The 26,934-nt window shown below is 35.2% G+C and overlaps 1 protein-coding gene across 2 annotated transcripts in view; it reads left to right on the top strand.

The window, feature by feature from the left end:
• The window catches only part of VWA8 (von Willebrand factor A domain containing 8), a 357,132-nt gene that overhangs the window by 185,786 nt on the left and 144,412 nt on the right, over positions 1-26,934 (top strand). For both annotated transcript variants that reach the window (XM_046664107.1, XM_046664108.1), the window contains 5 exons: positions 15,167-15,242; positions 16,974-17,109; positions 19,477-19,596; positions 22,527-22,732; positions 24,010-24,161. In XM_046664107.1, coding sequence (XP_046520063.1) covers positions 15,167-15,242; positions 16,974-17,109; positions 19,477-19,596; positions 22,527-22,732; positions 24,010-24,161 — 690 coding nt within the window. The remainder of the gene's footprint in view (positions 1-15,166; positions 15,243-16,973; positions 17,110-19,476; positions 19,597-22,526; positions 22,733-24,009; positions 24,162-26,934) is intronic.

The raw sequence follows: 26,934 nt of genomic DNA, 5'->3' as shown, positions 1-26,934 counted from the left end.
AAGAAAATTATTATTTCACACCGACTTCCATTATAAAATCAATGATACTCTGATGGGAGGAGGGATTAGAAAAAGTTTTAATCATTAGTTGTAGTAAAAATAAACTCAACTTTGCAATTGTTTCAATATCGGATTATCTTAACATGCTTAACATCACATCCCAGCCGTTTAAACCTGCTCCCTCTGGGCCTCTCCTGTCAGCATCAACTGCAGATTTCTTATAGCATCCTTAGGTAAGCAGATAGAGTGAAGAAGTATCATGTACCAGTGCCATATACTTCCCAACCATCTTTTTATTCATCAAAATCTAAAATGTTTTTTGTTGAGTTTTATAAAGTGCTATTTCTTAGAAGTAAGACAGATAGTGCTGTAGCCAGACTTTTCAGATAATAACAACATGAGCAGAAGAGGACGGCATGAGGTGCTTAAATTTAGAAAGTAGATTTGTATCTTAAAGGGATTGCTCAGTTCACAACTCCGTTAAGTAATTTCTACTAACTGAGATCTAGCTGTAATGTTTTGTGCAAGAAGAATTAAGAGCATTGCTGGAAAATCTAAGAATCGTTTCTACATTTAACTTCATTCATTCAAACAATCAACAGATTTCTAGGTTGGGACCCTAGAAGCAGAGTGAGAGATGGAAATGTTTGTGTAAGTGATTTTAGAGGGAGAGCTTTTAGGTGAAACTTGTAGGGAAGTGAAGGAGTCAGGATAAGGCTATGGAAAAGAGGTGGTTTTAGTTGAAGTTTGGCCTTAGCCTTTTTGCAGGGAGCTCTAGAGCAATAACACCACTACTCCATTATCCCCTCTGGAAGCAAGGGGGCCAGGCTTTTTTCTTCCCATATCAGTAAGTCATTGGTTAAGGGCCACTCTCTAGGAGAGGGGTAAGGGGGGAGCTCTAACCTCCCAGGCATTTCTGGGCAAGGTAGCTCCCCATTGGTGGAAGGTAGTTTTTTGTAGACAGGTGTGACTGTGAGTGCTCAGAAGTCAGTACTGCAGCAGCTGGGGGATGGGTGCATTTTGTGGTAAAGGAGATATGGGTAGGGTACCAACAACAAACTTCTATTGAGCTCCTATTAAGTACAGTCCCTAGCACTGTTGTAGACCTTGAGAATACCGAGATGAACAAGACAGACATAGTCACTGCTATCATGAAGCTTTCTTTCTAGTAGTGATGAGAAGATATGCAACAAACAAATAGTTCAATAAACAGGAAAATATCAATGCTATGATGGAAATGATATAAAAATTTTTAAAGGGCAATGTGATAGGGAGTAAATGGGAGACTACTTGAGGAGTAGAACTCAGAAACATTGACAAGTTTGGCAGCAATGACTGTCTTCATAATTGCGATGGGATTGCAGCAAGAAAGACATTCTAGCATTTCAGCAGCTTTGTCTGTTCTAGAGACTCAGTGGATGAATTGACCCAGTGTAGGATAGATCCGTAAAAGATAACAGACTACAGTGACTAGAGGGTTGTGAGAACTTGGGCTAGTGACAGTTTAGAATAAGACTCTAGCCAACAGCTGAAGCTACCAGGCCTAGCTAGGGTCTGACCCTGGGGGAATAGGGTTAGGGAGAATAGGGTTACGAGGGATGCTGATATTGGTGTGATAATCAGGAAATGGAAGGAACAGAGGCAGAAGATATGATTCTTGTTATAAATCCCCAAATATGAGATTTATAACTTCTTTGAGCAAGACTAATGGGTCATGTATCTCATTCCTTGATTAGAATAGGAAGTCAGTAACTGAGCAGGGCTGAGCCTTCAGCTAAATGAAACTGAATAAAGCAGGGGTAGCACTACAGGCTTTTCAATCTGTTATAACGAAGATATCTTTTCTATTAAACAACACGTACACTCTGAATGTGATTTTTTTTTTTTACCAACTCTCAGTGGTAATTGTATACAATTGAATATCATTTTCCATTGAGGACTTAAATTCTGCTGCTGTATTACTTAAACAGTGTTGCTGATATTTATTTACTGGTTTCTGTTGGTAGCGATCAGATGACAGTAATGCTACATCTGGTCAGTGGTGTTGGTAGGTTTTAAGACATGGTTTTTAGGAATGCGTCACGTCAAAAAGCATAAACTATTTATTACAAAACTGGGCTAAAATAAAACAGAAGCTTCAAAATTGTAAAAGAAAGCATGAGTTTAGGTAATCACTCTGAGCCCAAATTTCGTCATAGGTTGTTGTAAGGATGAAATAAATGGCTTATGTCACATGTATCTAGAACAGTGCCTGGTACATGGTAGGGACTCAGTTACAATTAAATCTCTTCTCTATGAGTCTGTATTGTCTCCTATCCATATGTAGATGAGTGCCACACCTTCAGCCCCTTCCTCTTTTCTAGCTTTGGGACTGCATTTTTCTTTAAAAAATATCCTCATATAGATCTCTGAGGCATCTCAAACCTGAAATATCCACGTCTTCATACCAACTTTTCCTTTTTAAATGTCCTCCAGCATCTTTTCTATACCTGGTTCATGGTGGGTATCAGTAAAGCAATGCTGATTATGTGATTGGAAAAGGAAAGAATGGATGTTTCCTCTCTGAGCTTATAGAATCCTGTATCCAGTAACCTGGTCTCTAGTTGGTATACCTTTTCTCTTTCCCTGTCCTTCATCTTGACAGCCAGTCATTACAAAATCGTGTCTACATTTTTCAAAGTCTCCTGTATATTTTCCGCTTTTCCTTTCCCACAGTCACTGGCCCTGCCTGGACTGTTACAATAGTTTCTTCTCCTGCACTCTAGAGTTGTAACCAAGTCCTTTCCATCCTTGTAATAGATATAATATCTCCCCGCTCCTCTGAGCCATAATTCTGTTCCTCATTTTCTCTTGCCTGGGCTATTGTAGTAGCCTCCTGGTTAAGAACTTAGCCTCCAGTCTGTCCTTCCCATGCCTTGTGTTGTTTCAACCAATAAAGTTGACCACTTACTTACTGCAACTGTTCAGTGACTCCCATTGCCAACAGCATCAAGTCCACACTCCTTAGTCTGAGCCCCATTTGTTTCTCTAGTCTTACTTTCAACCTTTCTCTCCTACATACTGAGGCTTAAGCTATATGAACTGCCTGTGGTGCATATTCATGACACCATAACTTGCCACATACAGCTCTTACAGTCTGGAATGCCCATCCCTATCAAGTCTACCTGGAAAACTCTTACTTTTTCTTCAAAATGCAGATCAAAGCCTTTTCTTCCAGGAAAATTTCTTAGACCCTTCCTTCACCTTTTCCCTCACAGGCAGATGTTGTTTCTTTTGTTTGTGACAACATTAGTACAAAATGTTTTTTAAAGTAGGGAGCACATACCAAGGGGTTCAGAACCATCCGCTGGGACATGGGAAGATGTTAGAATTTATGTTTGTTTTGATCTTTAAAATATGAAATAAGCATTACTGATGTTTAGTATACAGATTGACACTGGAACCCTTATTTGTTCAGTTTGTCAGATGTGATATGGGAAGTATGCAGAGAGAATTGTGGGAGTTCATATTACAATAGGATGACAATGGTGCTCGTGGGTATTTATTTGACTGTTTAATATGACAACACTTAACAGTTTACCTGTGCCCAGTTTAGTAGATTTACTGGTTATGTTACCTAGTTTTGACTAAGCTAGCCCTTGTATAATGGACAGTTGTTTAAAAGATTCTTGAAAATGATCTCGGGATTGAAAATAGGATTAATAATGTAAACATAAAGAAATAACATCAAATTGGCAGAAAATTTTATAAGTATAACCAGTGATGGAGCATCTGATTTGATTGAATAGAGAAATTTCTCTGGAGTAAGGTTACAGAGGACACTACACATGAAATGTATTTACTACATAATGATTGAAAACAGAGCATTGCTACAAAGAAGTTGAAAGTAGATTTGTACAAAGCACTACAGGATGTCACCAGTTTGATATATCACATAAAAAACAGACCTTTAAAATAAAGCGAGAATTATTGCAGTATTTTGTAATAAGATAGGAACTGACCATGAAAATCTTTTTATACTGCACAGTCTTACTTGTAATCTCACTGTATTTAAAAGATCTGCCAAACCTACACATTTGTTTTTTAGAAAATCGAGTTCAAAATATGTTGATCTGTCTGTGTGTTAAATGGCTGTCAGAGAGATGCTACATAAGAGATATTTTAAAAGTTAAAAGGCAACATTTAATCTGATTCTTCAAAATAAAGATCATGCTTTAGCAGTAAAAGGGAAAATAACTCCTTGAAAAATCTCTGGAGAGAGTATTTTTAAATCAGATGTTTGTAACTATTTTAATTGTGTTTTTATGGCTGAAAATAATGTGTGTCACTGTGTGATATTGTGATAATATGAAATATATATTTGGTCTTTGTCCTTGTTCCTGACACAAGAGCTTCTAAAACCATTGTAATTTCCTGAGTGGTATGGGTATCTTTTGTTGTAATATTTCATCTTGGTCCCCAGTTCTAAGGCCCTTGGAGTCTCTGGAGTGATTAGAGAGTCTTTTTGTATGCTAATGAGGTGACTCTAGGTTCCCAGATAGCTTCAGAATGGGGACAGGTTGCCAGAGAAACCAGCCATGTGATTAGAGGGTCGGAACTTTCAACCCCATCTTCCCACCTCTGGGGAAGAGAGGAGAGGCCCTGAAGATTAAGTTAATCACCAGTGGCCAATGATTTAATCAAGCATGCCTACCTAATAGAACGTCTATAAAAATTCTAAACAGTGGCGTTGGAGAGCTTCCAGTTTGGTGAACACACTGAGGTGCTGGGAGGGTGGTGCACCCAGAGAGAGCATGGAAGCACTACGCACATTCCCCCTCCCCCTCCGTAACTTGCCCCATGCGTTTCAACATTTGGCAGTTCCTGAGTTCTATCCTTTGTAATAAACTGGTAGTAGTAAATAAAGTGCCTTCCTGAGTTCTGTGAGTTGTTCTAGCAAATTATGGAACCTGAGGAAGGGATCATGAGAACCCCTGATTTATAACTGGTCCGTTAGAAGGATGGGAGGCCTGAGACTTGCAATTCGTGTTTAAAGTGGGGGCAGTCTTGTAAAACAGAGTCCTTAACCTGTGGGGTGTGGGCTAACTCTGCCGAGTAGTTAGTGTTAGAATTGAATTGACTTGTGGGACACCCATTTGGTGTCTGCAGAAAATTAGAGAATTGTTTGGTGTGGAAAACCCACACATTTGGTGTCAGAAGTACTGAAATATTGATCATACATTCCTAAAATATCTCATATCTGCACACTAAAACAATTGGAAATATAATTTCCTCACATCTTTAAAAATTTTATAAATGAAGAGTTTCAGGGACCCATTTTTTCAAAATATAAAATGTGGCACTGTCCGGTTAGTTTGCAAAACCACGGATTGACATCAGGAAAGAGAGAAATTCCCAAACCTAATTGTAACAAAAACCTTTGTATGTTTCATAAATGAGGTTGAAAAATGCATGTTGAACTGTAGGGAGAGCACTCAGTGTTGTCCTTCTCTGTGGATCTGCGTGTCTTCATGAGCTCTTTTTCAGTTATAATAGCTGTTAAAACAAGTATCAAAATAAACTGAATTTAGAATTAGACCTTTAAGTTACACAAATAATAAAGTGTATCAATCACATTATTCTCTACAAGATATCCTTCTTTAGTTTTTAAGGAGATCAAAAACTTCTTTGTATTATTAACAGATAAAATCTAAAAGTACTTTTAAGGTGTTTTTCATTTTTAGCTTGTTTTTTGTTTTTATTTTTTTATTTTTTTTTTAGATTTTATTTATTTATTTTTTTCCTTTTTCTCCCCAAAGCCCCCCGGTACATAGTTGTATATTCTTCGTTGTGGGTCCTTCTAGTTGTGGCATGTGGGACGCTGCCTCAGCGTGATTTGATGAGCAGTGCCATGTCCGCGCCCAGGATTCAAACCAACGAAACACTGGGCTGCCTGCAGCGGAGCACACAAACTCAACCACTCGGCCACGGGGACAGCCCCCTTTTTGTTTCTATTTTTGTATATTTTAGAATGTATTTTCTCAAAAAAAAACCTTTTATTGATAGTACATTTAGAGCTAGAGCCACTGACCTAGAACAGGCTCTGCTGTTGTTCATGTCATTCTTTGTCACAATTACGTGTTCCCACCTTTCTCTCCCCTTCTAGACAGTGAGCTCTCCCTACGGGCAGGGATGTGTCTTTGAACTGCCTTCTTCAGCATTATTTCTGGAGCATGGTGAATGTTCAATAAACATTTGGTAAACAGATGAATAAATGTAGTATCTCTTCCTTCCCATCCATCTTCAAGACATCCGTTTAGAGAGTCCTCTCTCTGCAAAGGATGGATGATTGGTCCTCCATTCCATGATATGAAAGACAGACTCTTCAGCATGATACTTAAGGAAACAGTACATTCTGACTCACTCTACCTGTTCCGCTCTGCTTCACTCCACGCAACTGTGTTCTAGACATACTTGGTGTTCCCTCAAACTTCTCTTGCATGTGCAGACTTCTACTTGTTTGTCTGTTCCTCTGCCTGGAAGCACCTTTTACCCGTCCTTGCCAGTTGAAATCATATTCAGTCACCACACCCTGTTCTCTTCAGTCAGAATTAATTGCCTCTCCTTTATCCTCACTGAATTTTTATTTAATTTCTATTATAGCTCTTATTGCATTCTGACATGAATTATATTTAATTGTCCTATATCTATCTCTCTGTCATGTGAGCTTCTTGAGAGCAGGATCTCTGAGTTATTCGTTTTAATAACCCTTCATGCCTAATAATCTGCTTTCCACATTGGAAGTACACAAAATTTGCTTAATACACTCATTCATTCATTTATTCCTTGGGCAAAAATCTATTGCATGCCTAGAAGGTGTGAGGCACAGTGACAGGCACTAGGCATATAAGAAAGATGATGTCCCCTTGTCTATAGATGGTATGCCTTGTGAGAGGACAGTTATATGAAAACTAAAAAATTTCTTGAGTATAAAGTACTTTCTATGGAATAGTTAGTTCAACTGAGAATACAGAAGTGAGAAATGAGGAATGCTTCAAAGAGGAGGCGGCACTTGAACTGAGCCTTTAAGGAATGGACCTTAACTGTTTGTTAGGCAAAGAAAGGAGAAGGGAAGAAAAAACTTTCCAGAAAAAGTATACACAAGTATGCACAGAACCTAAGGAACTTCCGATAACTCAGTCCAGCCTCAGGGTACGTGACTGAAATAGCTGATTGGAATCATCCATTTCAACAAACATTGAATACCTTTATATACTGGTTGCTTTTCTAAACGTGAGTGATTACATCAGGAACAAAAGAGATAAAAACTCCAACCTTCATGTTTGTATTCTAGGTGCTGGTGAGAGAGAGAGAGAACAGGATAATTGAAGTATGTTATAGTTATTAAATTAAATTAGATAATTTAAATTAAAATTAAAAGTTAAATTTTTAAAAAATTTTTAAAAATTAAAATTAAAAATTAAAATTAAAAGGTAAAGTAAATTATAGTAAGTGCCATGAGGAAAAATAAAGCAGGAAGGGGGCTGGAGTAGGGGTGACCATTTTTAATAGGTTCACCAGGGAAGCCTCCCTGAGAAGGGTGACATTTGAGTAGCACTGGTGAACAGTAGCCTATTTCTGGTCTTTTGCCTCTATAAAGTGTTTTTTTATTTTTTTAAGTTTTATCTATGTATTAAATACTTTTTTTGTTTTGGGTGTGGTTTTAGAGATCTTCTGACTAAGCTTCAATAAATAAGAATAATACCTAAACTAAAATGAGAGAACAGGACAAATGAACCACACCCTCATATTTGTCCTGAAAGAGTAGAAGAACTTGCCCAGGAGGTGAGAGAACTTTTCAGTCCCAAGGTGGTATAAACTATTTGGTACTTATTAGGATGTAGTTCTTGAAATGCCCACCAGCAGAAGTCAGAAAATGCCACACGTACTGTCTTTTTGGCATCATTCTAGAGGCTTTCCACAGTGATTATCCTGACATAGTTCATAAAGCAGTAAAAAAAATGATTGCCATTTATGACCACTCATTTATTTAATTTGGGGTTCAAGAAATGTTAGATAGCAGAAGGGAAAAGGCAGCCAGATGCTGAACTTGCTGTGCAGCGTGAGCTGTCTTCAGCTCAACCCAGTTTCCTGAAGGTGTTGGCTCAGGACAACAGCTCCTTATTGCTGTTTTCCTAATAGTATGGTAAACATTTTTGTACTGAAACAACTAGATGTATTATGGAATAGAGTTCAAAGTCTCCGTCAAATTTTAGGATAAATCTTAAGATGATAAAGAAACATGCTTAGGGGCCTGTGCTGGTCTTCTGCCCTCTTAGTTCCTCAGAGGTGTTTGTTCCTTCTCTTCTGCCATTAAAATGATACTGGAAGACAGGCTGGGGCTGAAACAAACTCTTTGAACTTTTGCTGCTAAAAGCAATATATATTGTTCTTCTTATGATGCACTAGTGTCTTCTTTTAAGAAAATCTATCATAAAAACTTAATAAAATAGGTAAATTATGGAAAACTTAAATATAGATTTCGTTTCCCCAAATATAATGCTTATTTTTATACTTTCTGTTTGACTCAACTGGTTAAAGTGTGATAAATTTAAAACCAGAACATTGGAAATTTCCTCCAGTTGATGAACAACCAGAAATGAAGATAAAGGGGCCGGCCCCGTGGCTGAGTGGTTAAGTCTCACACTCCGCTTCAGTGGCCCAGGGTTTCGCCGGTTTGGATCCTGGGCACAGACATGGCATTGCTCATCAGGCCATGCTGAGGCGGCATCCCACATGCCACAACTAGAAAGACCCACAACTAAAATACACAACTGTGTATTGGGGGTACTTGGGGAGAAAAACAAAAGAAGCAGGAAAAAAATGCAGATAAAATAATTCATAGATTATAGTATATCAAGTAATATCATGATATATTTAAATGCAACTTGCATAGTAAGTTTTAGGCAATAAGTATTACACAAAAAATGTATTTTGGGTTATTAATCAAAGACACATGCCTAACCAGCTTCATGGAGAACTGGGGGCTTAAGTCTCCTGATGGACTTAAATAGCAGTGGGCTGTTTGTCCTTTGTCTTAGCGATTGCAAATATTTATTTTAACTTTATTTTGAATTGCCTGTGGTAAAATATCTTTTGATATTTTACCTCATGCAAGATCTAGTATGAACTACTTTATTAGTATGGTACATTATTGGCATGGTAAGGTAAGATAAGTTCACTTAACTATATTATGAATTTAACTTCATCAAGGGAGGGAAGTTTTACCTGTTTTCTTCACAGATACTTCAGCATCTTAAGCAATGCCCATTAGTAAATGTGCAATAAATGTTTATTGAATGAAAGATTATGGAAAGTCCTGATATGAAAAAATGATCACATTTTTTTTACTCTATCACACTTTTATGTTGTTACCCAATTAATGAGGCTTTTAAAATATATAAATTACTAAATACTCTATTTTCTGGTAAATTTATCTGGTATATTCCCCAGTCTCACCCTCTGGTTTTATGTGTGTGTGCATCTTTGCAGACTCATTCAGTTTTCTTTTTACCCTGCATTTCATTCTTCTAGTCCTTTTAAAAAACTGATTAGAAAATGCATTTTTTAATGACAGGAGAAATAAGGGACCTGCATACCGTTTTTCTTTTTTGTCTGGAAAAGGGAAATGAAGTTCCTACGAAGAAATTAGGTCATTTTGAGTCCCTAAAATTTACCAAGCCAGAAAGCTAGTTTTCAGAATAAAAATAAAAGATCCAACTTTTTAATATACCATTTTACTAGATTTGTTTTTAAAGACTAGATGACTTACAAAACTTTAAGAGTTTGCTAACAGACTTTTTCAGCATGGCTTTGAATATTGGAGGAATTTCTTTTTAAATAGTGCTAATATGTTACTAGGAGATGTGGTGAGAAGGGTAAGTAGGTTTTGAAAACTAAGCATGTTCTGAAATGTTTAGCTTCCATCAAATGACTGTCTTGCTGTGGCTATTTTCTACCTGCTGCTCCCAGCTAGAAGCTGCCTCTGAAGCACAGAGTGTTGCGTCACAGTAGACTTCCTTCCATAAATATTATCCTCCTAATGTCTTCCTTCCTTTTATGGTTTGTTAGGATTTTTTGCATCTGGACATATTAGTGATGAGTGATTGACTACTAAATAAACTATTTGTCCTCCAAAACAACTGTTTTAAGAGCTGGAGTCTTTTCAGTCACTTGGGCAGAAATAATATTTTGCTTATCTTACTAAAAGGAATTTTCCTTCAAAGCACATATAATAATACTATTTCTCCCTCCACTTTTATCTTAGTTTTTACTCTACTATATTCCCTCAGATGTTTTATTTTAGTTCCCTCTGTGGAGATGAGTAATCTTGGACTTTAAGGGGTTAAGTGATTGACCAAACTAAGAGGACTCAGATTTAGTCCAGTGCTGGTTTTTAACTAAAACTGCAGTAATCATAGCTAATTTGTGTCTTCCTTTTTTTACGTTAGATGGCAAAGCTGCTTATAATAATAACTTCTTTTTTTGAGGGCCTAGGGAACTTTATTTCCAAACATGACGAAGTAAATTTGCCTTTTATAAGCAAGGGTGGGAAGGTGATATGCTGTTATTTAGCAGAGAGCCCAGAATGTTTGTGAATGTTGATTAATTCTTAAATTTGTTTGCATTATCTGTGTCTAAGTACCGCTCTCTGTTTTATTAGTGTTCCTTGCTTTATTTCATTAACTTATTTTTAAATCAGTCTTGTGGAAATTATATTCTTGATGATGCCATGAACCTTCTTCACGTGAAAATGTCTTTTGACAGCGTTTACTTCTCAGTAATGTGCTTATACTTATTGGCAAAAATTAATTTAATTCTGTTTTCATAATCATCCATCTTTTTAAAATATTAAGCAAATATTTGTTAAGTGCCTCTTATGTGCCATATTCTATCTTTCCTTTCTTGTGTTTAGCTTATGTTAATGAGTGGACTATTCCTATAGCCATTTTTGTTTTAAAGACTTAAAGTTAGAGATTTTTGTTAGCTATTTGAAACTCTTGTATGTCTTCTTTCTTCCTTCACTCTTATGTTTATTATTTTTCTAAAAGAAAGCTAACCATAAACCAATTTAAATACAACTCACTAAAATATTATCCTCAAAATAAACATCACTATTTTGAGATCTTTTGCTTCTCAATAAATTAGAGGATATTAGCTTAATGTACTTTTACAAACAACACTTCAGAACAGATTGTGCTTGCTCTCTAGAGGCCAATTTTCTTTCCTTATTTTGACAAAAACCTGGTCTTCATAGAATCTAATTACTTTTATTGCATGAGGAATTATTTTAAATTACTGTCGAAACATTAATAACTTCAATTAAAAAAAACTTTAAGATCACAGTGTTAAAAGAAGAGTAGAGTTTAGCAGCATATTTCTTTGAGCAACCCCTTAATCAACAGAGGCTTTAATTGATAGACAGCTTTAGTTTGTAAGATAGTATGAAGTGAGAACAATTGGTGCTAACATAAATGTCAACAATTAGCTGAACATTCTAATTAATTCATGAAGCATTGCTGGTAACTGTTATGTACTGGAAAGCCATCTCTTCACTAATCCTTAGGCTAAGGAAATGTGACTAAGTTGTGTTTTAACTTTTCTTCTCCCCAGTATTATTGAAATTGTTGACTTTATTTTAACTTTTATAAGCTTCTATTTCAAAGCTGTTCTTGAGAAGAACAAATTAGAATTGAAATTGTAGCAAATAAAATATTCTCTTAGGGTCATTGCTTATTTGTGTGGAGAATTAATATCTTTTGACCCAAGATGCTCATAAATATAGATCAGTGATTTTAATCAAATGCCCTCTGAAAAAGAATCATTATCTTGTCCTTAAGAGTCAGTGTATATGCTACCTGTGACAGTAGCAGTTACCTTATCACTTACTAAGTTGAAGTTTATAATATAAATATCTTGAAAAATAAGCTTTTTTCTTATTGTAATAAGTACTATGTAGAAGATAGTGGATTGTTTTCTACTTTTATATATTCAGGGAAACTTACTGAAATATAAGCCAACTCTTTTTTTTTAATTTAATATCATTTTACATAGGCTTTTACACAGGCTTTACAAAGGCTAGTAAGCCTTTGCTTTTCCTTTGATATATAAGACAAAAGAATCATTAATAAGAGCAGAACAAAACCACTTTATCCTATAAATTCCTCTTTCTCGCAGACTACTCCACTGAAATCTCTGATGCCCATTTGTATTTATCCTCATTTGTAGGCCCTTTTGGAAATCATATCATTTGTGCTTGTTCCCTCAAACCTATGGTTTTTCTTTACAGCACACAAATCTTTTGAGAAATCTAACTTGAAAAGTTGTGTGCTATCAGAATTCAAGTGTTATAGAGCAATTTCATTTGCCTTTTTAAAGTTGAAATTCAGCTTGAATTTCCTGTTCTTAATCTGCTGTGAAGCACTATAATTATTAAGATGACAACTGAATTTCCTTTCTACTGACAATGATACAAGAATTCCTTTTTCCATTTTGGTGCTAGAAGGTGTCATGTTGTTGCCCATTAAATATGTGACAGCTGAGGTGAGAAATTCTTTATATTGCTATAGAAATCTGTGTGATCACATCTTTTTCTCTTTCTCACCCACCCCGTTCTGTATTGCAAGAATATTAACACTGAATTCGTGAGAATAAACTCTTTTCATGATTTGTTTAAACTCTAAAAATTAATTTTTTAACAGAAGATAGGATAAAGTATGTCTTACAATAAACTTGTAAGACCCAAGAATACAAGAAATAGATATATGACTATATATCATAGTATTGCATAAGAAACATTTTATTCATGTTAAAGTTGATAAGTGCAAATGAATTGTCACAATATATTTTCACTTTTCCTAAGATCCCCCAAGGCTTTATTTTAGACACATTTTAATTTGAATTTTAGCAAAGATTAAAGAATAATATTGGATTCCTTGTAAAGTGTAGTACTAAGACCATAGGAAGCAGTAGATCCCAGGGACAGGCACCAGGTCCATGAGAGCTAGGATCATGGGATTGGGAGCTTGGAATAGGGGTCAAGAATAGCAATAGGGTAGACCCCTGGGGAATTACCTACTACAATAGTAAGTCTAAATTCAGCTCAGTTGGAGTTCATGATGGACATAAACCATCTCTCCCTCAGTCCCTTGACTAGTCAACTCCAAGTGTACTTCTCAGCAGACTGTACTTTTCTGATACACACTTATAAATGAGTAAGGAAGATTCCTTACCTCTAAGAGGGTCAACCTTAATCTAACCCAACATTTACTAAAGTTGGATTATGTAGTTCCAGATTCTCTGTTAAAAAAAAAAAAAGAGTTCCATGATCCAATAAATTTGGAAGTCCACATACTATATGTTGCATTATCAGCTACAGTGTTGATTTTTTAACTTTTAGCATTTTTGTTCATTTCACTCATTTATGCATTCATTTATTCAACAAATATTTGTTGAATTCATCTTGTAAGCCAGACATCTATTAGATGCTGGAGACAGGATGAGGGACAAGCTCTGAAATCTTACAGTCTCTGTAGAATGATGTTAAAATAAGCACGTACAATATAGTGTGTTAAGGACTGGACTACAGTATAGTATGATCCAGGGTCAAAAGGAACATACAGCAAGGCCACCTGACCTGGTCTAAAAAGGGTCAAGGAGGGGATTTCCAAGAAGTAGCATCTGTGACAAAAGCCTGAAGATCAAGAAGTTAGACAGCCAAGGAACTTTCAGTCACAACAGCAGCAATAATAAGAAGTAGCTAAAGCTAATAGGAAATTACACTCTTCCTATCTGTCATATAATATGCCAGAGGCTTTCCAAGTATTCCATCAACCATCCTCTTGGGTGGGTTTTATTACTTACCCAAGATCATATGGCTAATAAGTGGCAAGATCTAGAATTTGAATCCTCATTGGTCTGACTCCAGAGTCCTCTTTCCACTACCCCACAACTGCCTCTCAAAGCAATTGACTGATTTTGATTAAATTTGTTTTGGTAAAGCAAAAAATGATCTGAGTGATATCTTAAGTTTCCTCTGTGATTTTCATGTGGTATTTATTAATTTTTTTCTAATATACATTTTTAAATTTTAATAGTTTGCAATAAAAATTGGCATTTGGGTAGAAGTTTCAGGAGCATATTATAGCACTAAATTCTGAAGTTCCCACACCAAGTAGCGTCTTACACATATAGGTACTCAAAACAATTGTGACTTCACATTCTACTTTGAATAAGTGGTAGCATAGTTTGAAAAGATAACTTTGAACTCATGTAAAGAAAGAGTACTACTCACATTTTAAAAATAAATTCTCTGTATGACATAATCAAGATGGCTGTAGGATTTTTTAGTTTTAAGATAGAGTATATGTACAAGTTAAGGATATAAAATTTATCTCCTTAAAAATGTCTGGACCTACCTATCACCTGCAGCTTATGTTAAAGTACACGTTATTGGCAAGAATATTCATGGGTGATGTGAACTTCGTATCTCATCATGTGAAGAGGCACATAATATCAAGATAACTCATTATTAATACTTTTGAAGATCCTGGTCTAAAGGAGGGTCAGGTAACAGTAACAGTTAGATTTAAGAAAATAAAATGGACTGCCTTAATCTCAGCAGAAATGTTCAAAATCCCACAGTTCCTGGAGTGAGGTGAGAGTCTGGCTTTCATACCTCATGATGGCAGATTGTGTAATTCATAGACTTGCTTTAATTGGCCATGTCAGCATGCCAGTCTTCACCAAACTCATCATCAAAATTACTTTAAAATAATATAAATATTATATATATAATACAAATATATATTTTTAATCTCTCCTCTTCACCTTCAGGAGGTGTTTTTAAGGAGTGAAATGATCACAAGGTAATTACTGGAAGGAAAAAGAGAAGTAAAGAACCTGGATAATCTGCAAACCTGGATTAACTTTCAAACTCTTGTAATTTATATTTACATCTGCAAGATAGTTGCTGAGCGGAATTTCATTTGCTCTATTTATTCATTTTGGGAAAAGCAGGATAAAGAACAAAAAGGAAAAAATAAGTGCTCTTGTGTTGCATTTTTATTCATGGTCAGACGGCAGTTTATTTCCTTGCTAACTATAAAATGTGTTGCTTTAACTTCAGGGACACCACAGTGCAAACCCTTACTCTTCAGCCTTCTGTTAAGGATGGACTTATTGTGTATGAAGACTCACCTTTGGTTAGTAATTCAATTATATGAATATTTTCAACTGTATTTTTTTTAATGATAGTTATATTTCAGCCAGGGGGGAATCTCCCGCAGATTCCAATATATTTCAGTCTTAACTGGAAAGTACTCATTCATATGTCATTTGGAGAGTGGGTATTTAAATGAAAATTATTGGGAAAATAACGTGTTTTCTTATTCTGTTTTTCTCTCTCCAGAGTGAGAGATTTAGGGAATGATAGAAATCCTCCAATGATTTCTTTTCCATTCTAGAATTTAAAAAAAAAATTGCTGTCATTTTCAAATCTGTAGAGTTTGAAATTAGCCAGTGCTTCTAGAATGTTTTTAAAGATGATTTTAATGAATAAAGTATTAGGCCAATGTTTTGGGCAGCTGGGAAGATCCATTCCTTATCTTCTCACAAGACACTCAAAGAAATCCTGGCCTGTCATGCATGTCCCTCTGTGGTGATAACTCCTTGGCAGCAGTGGCACAAATAAGCCATCATGAGAACCTCTGTGGTCCAGACCCCAGTGATTGGAGTCTTTAGGATTTCCTGCCTGAATTTTCCCAGATTGAGCCTGACTTTCCCTGAACAGAGAGTGAAGGCTGGAGTTGAGGGTAGAAACTACACATTTTCTCTCTCTCTCTTTTTTAAATTCAGCTTATTTTTACCCAAAAAGGAAAATCCTTATTAGTTTTTTTAGAATATTGAATAAAATATTTGTGGTAGAGGGAATCACGTTTCTTAATCTGTATTTCCTTACAATTCTATGCCAAAAATGTGCAATGAGAGTTTATGATATGGTCCATTTTATGTTATGAGATATTTCTTACTATTTAAAAAAATAATCTGGGTTTACATTTAAATTTATTGAGTATCTACTCCTGTCCACTCTCTAAGAATGTTTTTAAGAATTTTTCCTGGCTTTTACTTTATTTTCATAATGTCACCATTCACTCAGCCACCTAAGACCTAGGACTCTTGCTTATTTTTTCCTTTCCTCTCTTCCCATCTATTCAGTTGCCATGACTGTAGATTATACCTCTGCAAAACTCTTCAGATAATCTAATGTTTTGTATTTCCATTTTGCCAATGCCTCCTCCCCTAAAATCAGATCCCCAAAACTCTTTTTAACCAAATTATTATGGTAATTCCCTTTTACCATACTGCATACTGCATACTGCTGCCAGGTTAAATGTCCTAAAGTGTAGCTACAAGCTCCATTCCTGCAATATCTAGGTTTGTAAGTCTTTAATTACATCCCCTTACTTAATGGATGAAGTGAAGTACATATTTCTTGGTCTAGCAATCAAGTCGTTAGTAGTAGAGACCTAATCTACCCTTTCAGACCCTGTTCTCTCTTACTCCTCTTAACTCCCATGACACTTTAATTTCTTTGTTTATTATACTTGTTTTAAATCTCTTCTGCTGTGGGGTGTGAAATGTTGTAGACATCACCACCATAGGAATAATTCTGCTATTAAAGGGAAATAAAGGATTACTGTAGAGTTAACAGCTTAGTAACTATGGAAGCTTTTGGTGGAGATCCATAAATTTTGTTGCCAGCTCTGCTGCAGACTTCTTTTTTGTAACAAGTTGTTACCCTAAGTATGGGTAGGTTATGGAATACCCATAGCTTAAATAAAATCAGCTCTTATAAGTCTGAAGCAATGAATGATGACATCTTAAAAACAGTTGCTTTCATTTTTTTGTTTATGATAAATGTTCTGTCTTCAAAGGTTAAAGCAGTAAAATTGGGTCATGTTCTGGTGGTAGATGAGGCAGACAAGGCCCCAACAAATGTTACCTGTATTTTAAAAACTCTAGTAGAAAATGGAGAAATGATTCTAGCAGATGGAAGACGCATTGTTGCAAGTGAGTATTAAAAAGCAACTTTTCCTTCAATGTATGCAGTTTTTACATCTCTGGTATCAAATCACACACTTAACTGACTGCTTATATATAAGTAACAAGCATAAGTTCAATGTAACTCAAGCATTGACAGTAATTTGTAAAAATCAATATGTCTGAATCTAGTTTTGTCAGTTTTACTTTTTATAGCCAGAGAACGTCTTTGAAAGTTTTAATAGTACTTTTAGGGCAAATCAGCTTTATGTTTTGCTACTCTGAGAATACCAACATGTACTCCTTATTATACTCATCTCTCAATTATTTATGTGCAATATATTTTCTTTCATTGTTATCTGGAATTTTTTTTAAACCTCTAGCCTGTTTCTATTACTCACAATATTAAAATTGTTTATTATGAACTCAGTATAATCAGAAAAAAATTGATGGGCCTTTTATATATATTTATATGTGTGTGAATATATGTGTATACATATGTATACATATATATTACATACACACACAAACACCCATACACACACACCCCTACCTCAGGAAGAAGTTATCCTCTGTTTTGGATTGTCTTCTTTCTTTTATTATGTTCTTTTCATATTATTAGGGAAAATGTAGATAAATGAATCTGATCAGTCTGTTTAACCTACGAGTAAAATTAAGTTTGCTAATGCAATGTGAAAACATTTTCTAGTTTCTAATTTAAAATTTTTGTGTCCTGAAAAGACTTGAAAATCTATAACTAGCCATTAAAAATATATAGCTAATAGGGTAACTAAACAAGTTTAGACTAATAACTAAAATCTGCAGTCTTTGAAGAGAGCGAAAAAGACCCCATTAAAAATGTATAAGTGCGTCACCACAGAGATGCTCGTGGACATTGTCATTGCAAGGTTGCCATTTCTGAGCCTGAGCAACTCAGCACTAATAACAGTATTCTAACATTTCAGGTTCACGGTGAATTTATGGGGGAAATGAGAATTTGAGTTAGACAGCCTGACTACTATCTTTTCAAAAGCTCAGTCAGACCCTCAGGGTGGGAATTCTGCATGCCCTTTTTAGAGGCATTGTGAAGACAGTGCAATGGAGAGGAAGAATTGCTGAAGCAAAGTTGTGGTTAAGGAGTCATTATCTCTTGGGAACTCTACATTTTCTGATACACTTTTGAGGGTAGTCTAGAAATAAAGGACTTATCAAAATTTTTAAACCCAAGTTTAATGATGACATTTTAAACACAAGAGCCCCAGAAGTTCTTTTGAACATGGTTTCATAAACCGTCATTTCAAGGGCTATGTTTTTCATTTTCTTTGCTTTTTTAAATTTTCATTTTTTATCGTCATTTTTATTTTAATTAACCAATGAATCAAATTTTGCCTGTGACCACATACCTTTGTTATTTGCCACTACTAAAATTAATGGAGATCACATGTTAAAACTATTGGTTATATTAGTACATGAATATATGATGCATTGAAAGATTTATTTTTGGTGTCATAAAAAAGTACAAGTGTAGGTTCTTACAGACTCATCTCAAAACTGCAGGTGCTTCACAACTATCATTTTTTAGAGGTGGATAGCTTAAATTTAAATAAACCCAGATGACAAGTGTTTCTTTTTAAAATAACCGTAATAAAGTTTTTCTGTCGTAATTTATTGTCTGGACTAGCAGCTATATCTGAAATGTGCACCCACCAGTAGAATATGCCACATGGAAGGATTCATTTCCTTTAATACCTTAAATATTTGCACGAAGAATGCTCCAGTCAACTTAAGATCACTTACTTTAAGAACTGTGGTAGGATCCCTTGATTGGAAATGTCGGCATTGCACTGATGAGTTGACTAGGTCTTCAAGACCTTTATTCTATGTGGTTAACAGGGTGCATGATCTAAAGAGGAATTGTTCCTTAGCTGCGTAATGGCAGGCTCTATGCAGAGTGATGCAGGTGCTGATTTGAGAAAAACTGAAAGATATTTAGATTATCCTTTGAGTATCCTTTAGGTTATTGCTTGTTACAGATTCTCTCTTTTTTTTTTTTTTTTTTTTTTGAGGAATAATAGCATCTCAAGCTAAGTTTAAGTACTGTAAGACAGCATTTGGACAAGTTGCTTTTTAGATGTACGTTGAATTTACATAAAAATGCAAGTTCCTATGAAATTTAGTGTATGCTTTATCAGTATTCTGTTCTTAAGCAAACTTTCTCAGAGTTTTTTCCTACAACCAAGTTATCACAGCCAGATTTCTTAGAGCTTTCTGTAATTGAACAGTATGACTACTTATGTTATGTTATTCTAGAGGCTATTACTTGATTTTTTTTGTAACTTGATATTTTTAAGAATTATTAAATATCAATAAAGAATAAATGGAAATTTTGTTTTTCAGATTCTGCTAATGTGAATGGAAGAGAAAATGTTATAGTGATTCATCCTGATTTTAGGATGATTGTTCTGGCCAACAGACCTGGATTTCCTTTCCTAGGCAATGATTTCTTCGGTACCTTAGGTAACAATAATGATAATAATAACAAAAACAATAGCAGTTACAATAATAATATTGTCTTAATAATGATGCTGTATCAGCTATCACTAAGTGCTACCAGGTGCTGTGTCATCATCACAACCGCCTTGTGAGAGTATTTGTTATCCCCGTTTCAGACAAAGAGAATATCTGATATCCTGAGAGGTTAACTATTTTTCTAGAGTCACTTAGCTAATGAGTGTTAGAGCTTGGCTACCTATCTAAAACTATTTGATTCCAGAGCCTGTTTTCTTAAACAATTACACCATATTTTGTTATTTAGGGCCTCTTGGAATAAAACACAAAATAAAGAATGGTTTTTAGTGTTTGGTTTTTGTCACATCCCCCTAACTATGAAAAGGTTTGGGGCCAGCTCTGAGGAGCCTTATTCAAGATGATTGGAGAGGCCTTGGGATAAACTTAATCATCAGGAGCCTTTAAGAAGGACTTGTCTTCTCTATGGCAAGTAGGTAATTCTGGAATCTCATACTCAATGTGGAGCAGGTCCAGTCTCCTAGAAGGATTTTTGATCTAGTAATTCCACATTGAGCAATTTATCCAAGGGAATTACCTGTGCAATGATTTAAGTGCAAGGATTAGCAATGTATCTTTGTTTATAGTAGCAAAAAAAAAGGAAACAACCTAAATGTCCATCGAAATGGAAACTGGATAAAGAAATTCTGTTATAGCCACACAATAGAATACTATATAACTGTTTAAAAAAAAATGGGATAGTTGGGGCTGGCCCCGTGGTCGAGTGGTTAAGTTCGCGCGCTCCGCTGCAGGCGGCCCAGTGTTTCGTTGGTTCGAATCCTGGGCGCGGACATGACACTGCTCATCAAACCACGCTGAGGCAGCGTCCCACATACCACAACTAGAAGGACCCACAACGAAGAATATACAACTATGTACCGGGGGGGCTTTGGGGAGAAAAAGGAAAAAATAAAATCTTTAAAAAAAAAAAAAAATGGGATAGGGGCTGGCCCCGTGGCTGAGTGGTTAAGTTTGTGCGCTCTGCTGCAGGCAGCCCAGTGTTTCGTGGGCTCGAATCCTGGGTGCGGACATGGCACTGCTCATCAAACCACGCTGAGGCAGCATCCCACATGCCACAGCTAGAAGGACCCACAACGAAGAGTATACAACTATGTACCAGGGGACTTTGGGGAGAAAAAGGAAAAAATAAAATCTTTAAAAAAAAAAATGGGATAAATTTACCCATGCTGATAAAAAAAAAATCCTCAAAATATATTGTATGACAATGTTAGAACAATGAGTATAATAATCTTCCATTTGAATTAAAAAAACAAAAGGCAAGAGAGATCTGTACATGAGTATGCTTGGACATGCATAGAATTTCTCCAGAAGAGCACACAATACATCTCCTGTATCCTCTTATCTCTCTGACCTCGTGTCTTATACTGCTCTATGCTACTCTCTCCATCACTCATTCTGTTCCAGCTACTCTGCTCCCTGTCTCTTTCTTGGACATGCCAGGTATGCTTGCCTCTGCTTGGAATGAACTTCCCCCAGATATCTGCATTTATTCAGATGTCACCTTCTCCAGGAGCCCTACTGTCACCATTTCTGAAGTCCTTTACGATGCTTTTCCTTTTTTCTTTGAAATGTACAGTTTTTAACGTCTGCATTTATTGTTTGTTGCCTCCCTATGTGGATTGCTCCACATCCATGAAGACAGGGATTTTTGTGTTTTGATCACTCATGTGTATAAAGTTCCTAGAGTAGTACTTAGCACATGGAAAATTTAATAATTCTTTGATGAATGAATGAATGAAAGTGTCAGTTATAGTTTTTATGTGTTAAATTTTATTTTCAGTGAAAGAAGCAAAAGCTGTTCTTCATATTTGTATTTGAACAGGTGTAGTCTATGAGATACAAGTTTGAAGTTATCATGGCTTTCATTTTATTCAATTGCTTTTATACAATACATATTAACTGATAAAGTAATGGCTTGAATGGTTTCTAAGTCAAAGTAAAATCTATTGCTACCTGACTAGCTTTCCTTTCTTTCTAAAATGAACATAGTAAATCATGCAATTCTATTAACTCTAACTTCCTTTGGTCCCTGGTCTCTTGGATTATGAATCAGTAGAATTACATGAACTTTTAATATGAGAAATTCGTCTCTCTTTTGAGCATGGATTATATTTTTCTAGTACATTCTCAATTGCTTAAATTACAGATGAAATATTTTGGGTTTCTACATTCCTTGTTATTTATTTTAGTTTAAACAATGTCTCTGCAGGTTTGCTTTTCCAAAACTAATTACTAGAGTATATTCTAACAGTCTGCACAGGATATAAATTGTTTGGAGAGTGATGATACTAATTCTCCCTTTTTTAGTATACGTAAATAGGCAGTCATATGAGATAGATGTATATAATTTCTGAAGATATTCAATGTGTGTTAAAGTTAAAAATGCAGTCTCAGAACCATGTGAAAAGTATTTTCCAATTAATGGAAAAGGAATAAATCCCCTGAACTATATATGTTTGTGTGTATGCATTTAAAAAAATGCTAATGCAGATATGGAAAAATAAATACACTGAACATTGGGTGCCTGTTGGGGAGCAAGTGGGATTGGCAGAGACACAAGGGGGACCTTTCTTTTATGCTCTTTGTATTTGAATGTCTTAAGTATTATATAATTTTTTAACAGAAATAAATCTGTGCGGAATAAACCACACATCACTCAGTTCTTTTTCCTTTGCTTTAGTCATTTGCTTTCTTCTCTATGCTGTCCTATTGTTGGATGAGTTTTCTATACAGTTTTACACATTTAGAAATAGAAGTGCTTTGGTGAGCAACCCATGACTGTTGAAACAACCATTCCATATTTCCTGTGGCATTCCAATGGATTAGTTGCATGCTGAATGTGAATCTTTCTTCTCCTATAGGTGATATTTTTAGCTGCCATGCAGTTGATAATCCTAAACCCCACTCGGAGCTCGAGATGCTCAGACAGTATGGACCAAACGTGCCTGAGCCCATCCTTCAGAAGCTTGTGGCTGCCTTTGGAGAGCTGAGGAGGTTAGCTGACCAGGGGATTATTAACTATCCTTATTCTACCAGAGAAGTTGTCAACATAGTCAAGCATTTACAGGTATGGCACATGCCTGTGCAAAAAGGTTTAGAAGAAGCTATGAATCTCATTTTTTTAGACTGCTTAATTTATACCAAGTCTTTCAATTTCTGTAGATATAATACTGATTCAGATGATATAATGTGAAGTGTGTATAATCTAAATTTTAAATCTGGAAGACCAATGAACATTTTATGTTTAGTCTTTGAGTTGACTTTAGCAAGGTTCTGTTCTTAGCCATTACCAAGGAGCTTGTAAATACAGTGGTGATTTTTTAGGAGGATGGGGGAAGACAAGAGAGTGAGACAGCAGGGAAACTTCACTGCTGTGTGACTTTATGCAATAAGCATGTGGTATCTGAGTGAAAAATATTTTCATTTTGAAAACGTAAGTCTTGGAGATGGAAAATAGACTAGGAACTAACAATATTAATTACATACCTGTAAGTACTGCAAGAAAGTTTAGTAAGATAAGTAAGTGGGCAAGAGAATAAAATTCCTTGTAGCTATGTACAATGTGTTGTCCACCTTGGTAAAGAAAACCAAAAAACCTGTATAAATTCTACTTTTATAACAAACAGTGATCTCTAAGCTAAAATCATGACTTAATGACTCTTGACCTCTGCCTCTTATCCTCAACTCTCCAAGGAAAACCTAGAAAGGAAAATAGAAAGCTTTATTCTGCTTATAAAACCATAAGTCAAATTGAGCCAGCTCAGATCCCAGTGCCTAAAGAAAGTCAAGATAGAGCTGCTGGTAAATGAGCCCAAGGACACCACCAGTGTAAATGTAGCTGTTAGTAATACTTGGTTTCTTTCCCTCTGTTCCTTATTTCTCTATTCCCTGTAATTTTTATGTTCTTCCATTCTTACTCCTTTTTTTTTTCATTTATTTATAGACCTGTAGTTTCTCTACATAATGCTGTATAGATATTCAACACTCTGCTTTATTTAAATGGCACTTTTTAATTGGTCACTCTGATACTCATTTTAAAGGCAGGAGATTGCAGAAAGCATTGGAAGTCACTGAATGCTAGGATCTGAGCACTGATCTAACATTTGGGAGAAGGAACTGTTCCCCCTCAAATTCTAATATTTATTTAAAAAAGGAAAATACTATGTCATCAAAGCAAATATTAAAAGAGAAAAATGTATAAATTCCTCCTATTTGGTTATCTGACAAGACTAGTAAATGTCTGCTAAAGTTTATTTGCTCATTATTGTTCTGTCAGTTTTGTAAATTTTTATAATAGTGTGTATTTTATCACATGCGTAATAAAGGAATTTTTTTTTTAAACAGAAATTTCCCACTGAAGGGCTCTCCAGTGCGGTGAGGAATGTGTTTGACTTTGATTCCTATAACAATGACATGAGGGAGATTTTGATGAAAACTTTACACAAGTATGGGATACCTATCGGAGCCAAACCTACCAGTGTGCAGCTGGCGAAGGAGTAAGGCAAACTCACTATTGATAAAATACTCTTTTGTGATTCTTAAATGCTGATAATTCTGAGTCTACTGAACTGAGTTGGTGTGTAAATTACTTTCCATGAGTAAGGTTTTCAAATACATGTTGCTATTTGCTGGCTGATTTCAGTTAAATAGCTGAATAAATATAAATATAAGTATTATTTATGGGCTTGTAAATTGAGAACTTCAGTTATTTTGACTGTCCCATGAGTAGATGTAATGTAATTAAATAAAGGGAAATATTTGTTTCTTTAACAGTCTCTGTTCTTTTGTTGAATTATTATGACTCTCATTGTTTCCTAATCTAGTGTAAAATCATTGTACGAACATGAAAACTACATAAATGGGTAATATATATTTGGTTAAGATGTTCTTGTTTCTGTCACCATATACTTTTCGTATTAAAGTTTTCTAAATTTATGATCATATTAAGAGGTTTTTGGTTACTTATTTCAGCTTGATAGATGAAAGAGGTGGGGAAAACAAGTGGGTTTGTTTCATGTGGGCCAGTTGCCTGCATTTTATTTTGTAATCACAGGCTATGTACTTAACCTTAGTAAAGAATCTTGCAAATATATTGTTCATCAGAAAAATTGTTGACAGAATTTATTAGTGGAGTAATTAAGTTGGTGCAGATTCACTGGAAAACAGTTTTAAATATGCATAACTTATTCATAATGCCTCAAATGCTCTCTTTGTCTATTAAACATAGTCAATTACCATAAATTCTCAAGGGTCAATAATTACTTTTAAATTATTTAACTTTAGTCTTAGATATGAGGTACTCCCTATATAAGACTAAAAAAATTGTTAAATGTAACAATTTACACTTCCTTAGGAAAAAATTGTTAAATGTAAATTAATGATTAGTCCAGCTATGTATATATGCACACACATTTATATACATATATATGTGTATATATATCCTAAGTATATATATCATCCTTATTTATTTATTCTTTGAAATTATTATAAAAACTTGTTGAATATATACCAATAAAAATAAATTGTTAAAGCTTTAACAATTTCTTTAAGAATTTCTTAACGAGAAACAAATATTTCCCTTTTGTGGTAAAAGTACAAGGTGGAGTAATATTAGAAATTATCCATGAATTGATTTATATTATTAATGGGTGAGTAAATTTTTTTTGAGAAGAGTGGTTTGGTGTCAGTTGCTAATGCATACACTTTTCTGTAAAATACTATTTTACTAATTGATTAGCAGTGTTTATGGGCGTTTGAAATCAGTTTGGTAATTTAATGAATGAGGTATATCTTCTATATTAAATATTCAAGAAATCGTCTTTAATATGCAAAATTCTAATGGTACTCATGTTATTTACTTCCTTTTTATAAACTGCGTCTTTATTATCAGTTGGAAATAAGATGGTTTTTCTTACTGTTAACAAATTTATATAATTAGAGTTCTAGCTTCATGGAAACCAGGCTTGTGATTTTAAAATAACTTTTTGTACTCTTGCACAGCTTGAAATAAAAATTAAAATAGGTATTAGTTGGTAAAATCAATCATAAGAAAATTGTTGGCAATTTAAGTTTCTAAGGAAGACAGATAAAATGATTTGACTTATTCATTACTATCCTCAGTTCTAAACTGAAAACTCTTGACATGGCAAATTAATTCCAACTTTCCTACTTACTTATGAGTGGAAGCAAAAGTACATTGAGCCTGGAAACAAGATGGTCACACTCATGCCTAAGACGGGGATGGAAACAACTAGTTGTCCACCCACTGCATATAGCTAAAAATAGACGTAGAGCCGATGTGGAGGATGAGTGACTTTGACTTTCCCTTGGTGTGGAAATAGTAGTCAATACAGTTTGCATATTCAAAGCATTTTTTTCTGATCTGTAAATCCCAATGACTTGGGCAGCTCAAAAATAGTGATGTTGTTTCATTGCTCTTTAATGAAATCCACAGGTTTCACACATCTATTTCTAACAAAAATGATCAGCCTTGTACCTTGAGAGGGTAGCATGGTGAAGTGAACAAAACAGTGGCCTGGCAATTTAGCAGTTAGTCATACATTCAGCCTGTATGCCTGGGTCAGACATGGAGAAACAAATGAGAAGAAACAGTACTGCCCTCAAAGAGCTGGCAGTTTCATCTTGGTCATATGAATTTGGAGAAGTTGCTTAACTAAACGGGTTCCCTGTTGGTAAAATGAGGGCATTTTTATTGTAGATAGCATAACCATATAATGTATCATTTAATTAGGACATTTTTGAGAATGGAAGGGGGTGCTATTAATAATAATTCTGGGGGCCAGCCCGTGGTGTAGTAAGTTAAGTTTGCACACTCCACTTTGGCAGCCTGGGGTTCGCAGGTTCAGATCCCAGGCACAGACCTGCACACTGCTCATTAAGCCATGCTGTGGCAGCAGCTCACATACAAAATAGAGGAAGATTGGCACAGATGTTAGCTCAGGGCCAATCTTCCTCACCAATAAAAAAATTAATTAATAATAACTCTGTAAAAAGAGATATAAAATAAGACAGTCCTAGTGAGGACATCCTCACAATATGATGTCATCCTCATAGATGATTAATGAGTCTCCTTCCTATTCTAACGTCCTCTGCACTTTTATGTAATCTTAATTTTCCCTCATCTGCAAAAACAAAAACAAATAAAAAAGTGTTACTAACACTTTCATTTTTCCTCCTAGAGTAGCACACAGTTAGTAGTAATCACATAGACATCTGAAGATTTAGTCATCCCCATGTAGTCTTATGATT

Source organism: Equus quagga, chromosome 6 (genome assembly GCF_021613505.1).
Source record: "Equus quagga isolate Etosha38 chromosome 6, UCLA_HA_Equagga_1.0, whole genome shotgun sequence".
Lineage (NCBI taxonomy): Eukaryota > Metazoa > Chordata > Mammalia > Perissodactyla > Equidae > Equus > Equus quagga.
The sequence above is the reverse complement of the archived record's forward strand: the minus strand, read 5'-3'. Positions and strand labels throughout refer to the sequence as shown.